We start from the raw sequence: 9963 nt of genomic DNA, 5'->3' as shown, positions 1-9963 counted from the left end.
AGGTGGAGAGTACCCAGTGAGTGGAGCATCTTTAGGTGGAGAGTACCTAGTGAGTGAGCATCTTTGGGTAGGGGGAACCTAGTGCAAATTGGAATGGCTTGGAGTTTCAAAAGCACAATCAAGTTACAAATAAGTAATGGTCCCAGATTACATAAAGATGGATAACTCACGTTCTGATTTCTCTAAAAACCAATTTACCTTGCATAATTCTTTTTAGGAGAATCACTAAAACTATATACATAGTATTGAGCTTTGGAGGTACTGAGATACTATGACGTTACATGACTTTTCTGAGTTCCTAAAACTGTGAGAGTCAGCTCATTTTCCACACTACCAAGGAACTCAGTCCCACGTACCATGCTTGGATCCTTGGAACCTCTTCCATTGGCCTATGCTGTCCAAATGCAAGGGACCATTAAATATTCGACTTTGACCTTTCCTCCAAAACTGCCCCGCTTCAGAAAGTAAACTATACCCCACACAAGCCTTTCTTGCTTAAACCGTTCTGCTTCTCCTCCTCCGCTCTCCCAACCAGGCTCCATGGAAGCCATGCAATGGGCTCCCTACTTTGTGCCCCATAAGATGCTCAAGGCATCATGATGCTCAGTAGCTGTCAGGTGAAGTGAATCAAAGTGTGAAGATTATCCCATCTTTGCCCTCAAAACACAAGATCAACTATGCATCTACAAGAACCACGGTATACAGTGCGGTCAGCAGTCTGAGGGTTTTCTATGAAATTTAAAAGTATGATGTGCACATATGAAATCTCTACCCTGGGGCCTTGTATTACAAGTTCAGAAAGGTCACCAAAGCTAATCCAATATTTAAAAGGTTGGGCCCAGATTCCAATGCAAGGGGTAGTGCCATAGTTCGGTGATAGAATACTTACTTACTATGTATCAGACACTTGACTTGTTCCCCACAGAACATACACAATGCAAAGTTGGACTAATGGTCAAGTTCCAATAAGAGGAAATGCTAGGAGGAAGGGCCTCATTGATTATAGATTGTAGATAACACTGAGATGCCAGCTAATGGCATGACATGTCATTTCACTTTCCCCTTGTCTCAGTATTTCATCTGTAAAACAAATGAATTGCTCTCGGGATTCTCAACTCAGGGAATGTTTAGATAACCTCTGTTTCTAGATATACCAGTTCCGGGGCCCCCATCAAAACCCATGCCCCCCTCCTGCCCAGCACACTGAAGCTCTGGTCCAGAGAGTGACCTAAAAACTTATGTTCTTAACAAGCTCCAAAGGTGATTTAGCAGCACACCAAAGGTTAGTGTAGACCCACACACATACGCTGGCTCTCCAAGGTCTCCAAGACCCACACACATACGCTGGCTCTCCAAGGTCTCCAAGGTCCTGCCGGAATTCTAAAGTTCAATGCGTCGTAAAGCTACTGAGAGGCAACCACCAACAGTCTGTATAAACAAGATAAGGCTGGGGGCCAGACACCAACTCCCACGAAAACTGACAGTCACTCATTGTCTCTATGACTGGTACTCCATAAATGTTAAACACAATCCAAAGAAGGAGGAAGAGGGGCCAAATTTAACTTTCCAAATCAATGTTTTTTTTCTTCCCAAACCAAATCAATTTTTATGCAAGCTAAACCTGAAGATAAAACTCTGAAGGAAGAAGTAGCACCCAAAGTTTAAAAAAATATACATCCTTGGGCTGAAGAGATGGCTCAGTGGTTAAGAGCACTGACTGTTCTTCCAAAGGTTCTGAGTTCAATTCCCAGCAACCACATGGTGGCTCACAACCATCTGTAATGGGATCCAATGCTCTCTTCTGGTGTGTCTGTAGACAGCAACAATGTGCTCTCATACATAAAATAAATAAATAAATCTTTTTAAAAAGAAAAAGGAAAGTTAATGCTTTAAAAAAAACCATACATTCTAACTTTATGACTGAGTCATCAAATGATTCTTTAAAAAAATGTAAAAGCAGACTATGCATGTCTGAGAATTTTAAGAATGGTGCACATCTATAATCATAGCACTCAGAAAACTGAGGCAGGAGGACTACAAGGACAAGGTCAGATTAGGTTAAAAAATAATGTGATAATAAAATAATGGAGCTGAAACGGAAGATGTGACAGAGGCTAAGATTTTAGGGCCTTGGAGGGGTGGGGGGGTGCTTAGCATCTGAGCCAGGGTAACTGTAAGGTCAGAGGCCCCAGAGGAAAAGCAGGTATATGATGGAGCTGAGGTCTGACAGGTACCCTGACAGGCTATGAGCACACAGGGAAACCAGAAAAAACCTGCCCTACAAAGGTTATATGTTAGGATCCCTGGCCTTGGAGACCCAAGTCTTCTGAGCTCTGCAACCTGGGCAGGCAGGCACTTGCCTGAAGCACACAGGTATCACTTCCACACACAGTGATGACAGATGACCCCAGTGCTCACCATGAAGAGGGCTGCTTGGGGGTTAGGGGAATAATAGAGGCCCAGCACTTAGAACAGCACCCGGCACATAGTGAACACCCACCGGGCTCAGAGAGTGCTTACCACTGCTGTATAGTACTGAAGTCAATGCTGAAAAATAAGAACAGGGTGAATTAACCATGGGGAATAAAAAGAGGAGAGAGCCAAGATGGCCATCATTGGAGAGGCCAGAGTAGCAGGAAGCCTGTTTGCTCAAAGCCACAGAAGATAAACTGTTCAGGGTAAGGTCATACGCATAGAGGCCGAGCATGGGAAGAAGCCATAGTGATTTTTGAAAATAAACTCTCTAGAATGAGAACACAGGTCTAACTGAGGTATAATTCTGTTATCTGAAATAATTTCCTCGGTGGGGGTAGAGTACCCTGAATGAGCACTTAACAACACTCACTCTGCACAAATACCAGAAAATAAGCACGCTTCCAGTAATAGCTGTAATTACAGCGGACATTCTGGCTGCTGTAAGAATGAGGCTTTTGGAAAATCTGTTGGCCTGCCTTCTGCCCCCATTTATTCGAGACGAAGTCTTGCCAAAATCAACAATGCCACCCAGGCCTAGCCACTCCTTCCTACACAAAGATGTTAGACCACTCCTGCCTATTCTGGAATGAGCCATCTTGATTCTGCACTCTGCCTCTGTGTGACTTTAGGGGCCACTACACTTGACACTTCCTCCCTCAGACAACAGGAGTAGGAAGGGGAAAAAAGAAAACGACTAGAGAGGCACACGATGGAATATATTTATATCCTTCCAAATTGAGTGATGACTGATTGAAGGAAGCACAAATGAACAGAAAGTGATTTAGGGAACTTGGTGCAATTTAAAACTTCCAAATGCATTTGGTTACTTAGTAGGAAAGGGTCTGCTTCAAAGATGAGAGATAAGCAAGGGAGCTGTAATGGCCTCTGCTCAGATTACACCCAAGCCACCCTGTAAAAAGATAAGCCAAAAGACTTCTCCACAAAACCAAAAAGCACTTCTTTGTATCTGTGAATATTAACCTTTATATTTATTCCCTATTCTTTTTCTCATTCTCTATTCTTAAGTACTTTGCCTCTTACATAAGAGTAGATTGTAACAAATTCAAAGTTAATAGAGTCCTAACTAAAAAGGTTTTGTTCTTTCAAAACTGACAGAAATGTTTCTGTGTGAAAGGTGACGTGACTAACATGGGAGTTGCTAACTGTGATTTCAAGCAGCCCTTGGAAAAGCCATTTAATGTCCTAACAATCTTATCTTACAAAAATCCGTTTTCGAGCAGATGTTATGATATCTTAAACAAACCCCGACACGTAAGGACTTCCATGCTCTTACCCCAAGGTGCTGATAAATCCGTTCGTAGATCCCTCCGCATACAGAGAACAAATGTCTCCAATGTGTAGGAAACTAGACATTTTGTCAGACATGTCCGTGTTGAAAAGCCTAGACAAAGTAAAACATGCAACACTGTTAGCAGAAGAGACATGATGAGGGAGAAAAAAAGTCACTAAGATTTGGCTTAGTTCAATTTCCCCAGTGCGTTACTTAAAATTCAAACTTAAATTAGGCGTTTGACAGGCAGGCGATTCCACGAGCCAAATGAGGACATATGCAACTACATTCTGTCCTGCATATTAAAGTTCTGGATATTCCAATCACTTTAGCATTTGATTCTAACAAGGCCACATCCAGGTCAGATTCAATGCTTTGAGGACCCTTCAGTAATACCGAACTGCCCAGACTCAGGAGAACCCAGCCAAGAACTCCGTAATGATTAAGGAGCTGGAAAGTCTGACTTAAGACACATTAACATATTCAGCATGCCTCAGGAAATGTTAAGTCAGAAGGAAACACCTGGTAAAAAAACTTAGCTCTGGCAAAGCCATGGGAGCTGGGTTAAGGAATCAAAGCACCAAGATGACATTAATCAAAGGAAACCTGGGACCGAGTATCCCAATGCCTCAGAGGCCTTTTCAAAGGCCAGTAATACACATGCCACACAAATGCTGTGACATTCTTTCCTTCTTTATCAGGAAACATCCCTGGGTGTAGTAAGACCCTTGCCCAAATCCAGGCCCAAACAGTCCCTACTGAGGCACTAATCAATACTAAGATTCCCTGGCTGGAATTAGGTAGAAGCAATTCAAGAAAAATATTCCTCTATTCCAGGAAATTTCTACAAAGCCCAGAAACTATTAAACACACACACACACACACACACACACACACACACACACACCAACAAAAATATTGAAGTGACTCCTAACAACAGTTTTCACCCAGGCCATGAACACTGAGGAACAGGAGCCAACTGCAAGATGTTGAACTGAAATCTAGCAAACACACTCAGCTCTGAGGAAAGCAGCGGCCCTAGTGTGGCCTGCAGAGTTTCCCAGCATTTCCTCAGCACCTGGTGTGTTGATGCATGAAATGTTGGGGTTTTCCTCTCAGCCAAGACTCCTCTCGAAACCTTTGCCCTTCTACTGACTCCAATAAATCATTTACTGCATAGGCCACACAGGAGTTATAATGAGGTAGAGGGGTAAAATGTCCTCTCTCTCCTTCAACTGTTCTCTGGGTGCCAAGTTTTCCTCTGCAAACTACTGGAAGCATTCTCCTCCTTCGGCAGGAATGCCAGATGCGGCAAGCAAACTGTTGGGAGAAGCTACAGGGAAAGCTGCCCACTGCTCCAACAACCCGGACACTTCAGGAGAGACAAAGACTCAGACTTATTTATAGAAGAGTCAGCAACCGAGAATATAATCAACTCTCAGACAAAGCAACTCCCATCTCCAGATCTGGAGGGATGACACCCAAAGAGCATGCAGAGGGGCCAAGACACCAGCTACTGCTCTCTAGAATCCTGTCCATTGTGCTGCTAGTTCTTCCTAAGGCTCTAATATCTAGAGTTGAACCAATGTTTTGAACCACATGCACAAAAGAGATACCAATGGAACTCCCCCACCTCAAAAAAAAATCACTTTATGTCCTTCTATTTAAAATATTATCATAAACCAAAAAGTTAGTGTACTTCTGGGACCAGTATTTTCTTTCTTTTGGAAAAAAAAAAAAAAAAAAAACAAAAGGCGGGGACAGGAGTTTGAGACAGCATAGGCTGGCCTTGAATTCAAGAAAGACTACTGACTCAGATTCTCTGCTGAATCAGGTTAAAACTGGCACACTATACCTAGCTCACTGCTAGGGATCAAACCCAGAGCTGTATGTATGCTGAGCTCTACCTCTGAGCCATACCCTCCATCCCAAATGTGATATATTTTACATGAAAAGGCAGGAGACCGTGTATAATAAAAGCACAATTGTCTGCTTCCTCCGTACTAAGGGATCAAACCCAGGATTCTGATATGCTAAGCAAGTGCTCTGTTATGCAGCTATCTCCCAGCTGTAGGACTAGTTATTAGGACAGAATTTCTGTTTGACTGACTTCTGAGTCACACTATATTTGTGTCTGCACATACAGGCCTCCCAGAGGACCAATGGGGAGCTGCTGGATGCAAGAAGGCAGGAATGTGCTTAGGCAAGACAACTAGGGCTGAATCCAGAGTGACTAAAGCTCTTCTCCCAGGCCATGTCCTTCTAAAGGGCATTTGGCTCCAATGAAGACCAAGCCAGAGAGCAGCAGCATGATGCTGTCCTTCAAATCTGCATCCTATTCTGGGTATCTTACTGAAAACTTCTCTAACTGTAAAGCAGCAGATACAAAGTGTGACATAACTTGTAGGGCCTGCGACTGACAATAATGGCAAGACATAACAGAATGAGTTAGCCTGCAACCTGACAATCGCAACAGGTTCCTGGACTACAGTTGACACTAAGAATCTACATCAGTCCTATTTGTCCCATCCAGGTTCCGGCCTGACCCCACCCTGCTTAGCTTCTGAGATCAGAGCAGATGAGAAAGTTTCTGAGTAGCTTGGCACTAGAATGTTTTAGCCCTACTGCTAAGCTGAACAGCTAATACCTGTCAAGGACTATTGTGTCCACCTCTGTGCTGAGAAGAGTATTCTCTCAGAATTCTCCAGACATGTGGCATGGCATGACACAGGCACACCCCTCTTTTGTTGTTGGGGAAACTGAAGAACAGACAGGTTTGCATGTTTGTCATAGATAATAAACCAGACAGGAAGCACAGAGTTATACCAGGTCTACTGAACTCTGATATGGACCTCTTCATCAACAGTAATCCCAGGGAAAGGTAAAATGTTCACTGTTCTTATTCTCTGGGTGACCATGGAAGACTGTTTAATTGTTTTTTAATTTATTCTCTCATACAATACATACTGACCACAGCCTCTCCCTCCACATTTTTTTTTCTTTATGGCCAATTCTAATTCATTTTTTTCCTACTGCTGAATTTCTCATTTTCCTACCTTAGCCATATAACACTTTTGTTAAATCAGAAGAAAGGTTAAACGTCTTCTTTCTTATCCATATGCTTATTAAGTAGACAAGATAATTGAACAAGTAACCTTTTGCCATAGTTTGCATTTCCCCTGAAAATAGAGGCTAGCACACCCACCACAGTTAATGATCCTCAACTGGGCCATCTGCCAAAGGTCCCAATTAAAATAATAATAATAATAATAATAATAATAATAATGATCATTGGGGCAGATTCTTCCCCAGGGGCATCAGGCAGTGATTCCCTCCTTGGATAAGATTTGAGTAAGCAAACCACTTCCAGGTATGGTTGGAAAGATCTGGGTCTCCGCTGGTCTGCCTTCAATGGCACACAGGGATAGGAGATCACTAGGAGGAGAGACCCTGAAACAATTATCAGTTGTGTACTGAAAACCAGGGCTAGCAGAGTCAAAATAACAGGCATTTGGGGATAGGTAGGAAATAGGCCTGGCAACAATCTTCAGGAAGACTTCCTGTTGTTAAGAAGCTGGGTGGGAGGCCACTTCTTATCTGATTGTGGACCATTTGTGCCTGTAAGCTCCTACCAGCTGCACTCAGGGCTCCCTGTAACCCTCATAAACAATGACCTTTACTATGAGAAAAACAGAGGAGGTATCAACCTGCCATGGAATTGTGTGTAGCTTCCAATACTATTAGGACACTCAGGGCTCCATGCCAACAGCTCTACAAAACAGGCTTAGCAGTCAACCCGGCTCTCTATGCATAAGCTATCGCTGTACAAAGCTTCTCAGCCAATGTGGACTTCTGTACATATCTGAACACTGGGGATTGACTTCAGAGACATGTCATAGGGAAGGGATGAGATTATGAATGCAAGTGCCTGAGACAGCAGCTGACATGCTTTCAGTGTTCACTGCTAGCTATTTTTATTATTCTTCAGTTAAAAGATAAAGAATAAGTCTGAAATAATCTAAGGTTTCAACCTCCATAACGGGGAAAAAAAGATCCTCTGTAATAAAATGTCAGCTGGGCGTTGCAACCAATGACCTCCTGTAAGGCCTGTCATGATGTACTTTACGTTAGGGGAAGATAACGACCCTCCCTAATTCCTCTACTGGGAAAAAGCTGAACAACACAGAAATACTCTCAACTCCCAATCAGGAAGCACATGGGCCTTTCTGAAGCCACAGAACTATAGACGGAATACACAGTGGCCTGAACCACAGGCTAAGCATGTCATGCATATCTCCTGTGCACTGCTGGAATCCAGCAGTCTCAGCTCCTGCTTAAGCACACAACGATTACTGGTGTCCCCACAGGGAGGCAACCACCTCCCAAAACTTTTCCTTCTCACCTGTCCCCTGAAGTCTCAATGGCTTCTAAATCTGTGAGGGCTGCATAGCTTCTCTACCACAATGGTTTACCACTCTCCTTCCATCCTGACACAGAATGGTCTCAAGAGCTCAGCTCACTGGAAGACAGAAGGCTCCAGGCTCAAAGCACCAGCATTGATCCCAGTTCTGCGAGTTACTACTCAATGTGGGAATTCAGAACTCCCCTATGAACTCCCAGCCATACACTATATACATCGTGAGGTTTGGGTACAAGCCTTTGACAAGCACCAGCGAAGTCCCTTGTCTAAAGCTGTGTCATCATCTCTATGACCTACAAGTGCCACTACCCATAACTACCCCATCTGACTGACTGCTGGCTAAGGTACCTGTCAGAACAGGATTTGTCCAGAATAGCTGGCCAGAGCAAAGGATGGCTGCCCTGAGAGGTGTTTCTGCTCACTGTGGCCACAGCAGCCAAACAGAGTTCCTACTACCTGTGTCCAAGCTTCTCACTGCCTAAGAAATGGGTAAAGAAAAGGAGGTATTTGGCCACACTCCTAGGGACAGAGCAAGTACAAATACATGAACACAGAGATCTGCTCTGAGAACAGAGCAGAGGGGAAGGCGCTCACTGTCCTTGTTCTCTGCCTCCCAGATACTCTCCATGTGCTCTATCTACTGGCCCCTTTACACAACTAGGATTTCCGCATCTCTGTCACTGACATCAGCATCTAGGGTTCTGCGCGTGGATGCCCACAGCATCTTCACAAGCAGTAAGGCACTCAGTCACCTGCCTAGCTCACCCCCCTTCAGCTCTTTCTTGAGTGAAAGCAAGCCCTTTGGATCTCAGTTCTATTATTATTCCCACCAGGCCATCCCTGGGTGCAGACAAATCCTTCTACAACTTGTACAAACTGCCTGTGAGAGCTCTCCTTCTCAGCCTGCATCTGTCACAAGCTCATGTCTATCTGTATGACACTTGTCTGCCACTCTTGAGGGATGGGCAATTCTAGACTCTGTTCTGTACACAACTGCATCTCCAACACCGACGTCTTGCATAACAGTAGGTACTCACCAAATTAGAGTAGGTGCTGTCAGATGAAAGACAGAAGAGGTTGACTTGAACATCTACTCCTCGTGATTTTAAACTTTAACACCACCAAACCCTTCATTTCCTCTAACCTTGCCTCGCTTTTATCAGAGTCTCAGCCAGCATCATTTTCCCCCCATTCATTTGTGTATAAGCCTGTGGCATGTATGCATGTGTGTGCACAAGTCTGAGTATGTGGGAGCGCATGTGAGGGGACACATATGCATGTGTGTACATATCCACAGAGGTGCTATGGTTGGCATCAGGAATCGCCATCAATCCTTGAGTCTTTCATCCAAACACAGGGCTCTCCAATATGTCCAGTCTCACTAGCTATGTTCCAGGGATCTTCTGTCTCTATCTTTCAAGGCTACAATTACAGGCAGGTGGCAGTGTGGGCTCTGGGAACCTGAACTGCATCCGTAACTCTACATGGCAAGCACTTAAACTACTGAGCTAGCTCCCTGGTCCCAAATACTATTTTTCAACTTATTTTTTTTATTAATATGCATGTATGTGTAACTGCTTGTCCATATGTGCACCATATGCACGTAGTGGCCTCAGAGACCAGGAAAGGGCAATGAATCCTGTAGGACTGAGTTACTGGCAGTCGTGAACTGCCATGTGGGTGCTGGAACTGAGTTACTGGCAGTCATGAACTGCCATGTGGGTGCTGGAACTGAGTTACTGGCAGTCATGAACTGCCATGTGGGTGCTGGAACTGA

General features: G+C 44.1%; 1 protein-coding gene across 13 annotated transcripts in view; it reads right to left on the bottom strand.

The window, feature by feature from the left end:
• Nucleotides 1–9963, bottom strand: part of Itpr1 (inositol 1,4,5-trisphosphate receptor type 1) — a 325637-nt gene that overhangs the window by 298229 nt on the left and 17445 nt on the right. For all 13 annotated transcript variants that reach the window (XM_028773069.1, XM_028773070.1, XM_028773072.1 and 10 more), the window contains exon 3: nt 3770–3877. In XM_028773069.1, the coding sequence (XP_028628902.1) occupies nt 3770–3861 (92 nt within the window). In that variant the 5' untranslated portion in view covers nt 3862–3877. The remainder of the gene's footprint in view (nt 1–3769; nt 3878–9963) is intronic.

The sequence above is a fragment of the Grammomys surdaster genome, unplaced genomic scaffold, assembly GCF_004785775.1.
Source record: "Grammomys surdaster isolate TR1022 unplaced genomic scaffold, NIH_TR_1.0 220, whole genome shotgun sequence".
Taxonomy (NCBI): Eukaryota; Metazoa; Chordata; class Mammalia; order Rodentia; family Muridae; genus Grammomys; species Grammomys surdaster.
The sequence above is the reverse complement of the archived record's forward strand: the minus strand, read 5'-3'. Positions and strand labels throughout refer to the sequence as shown.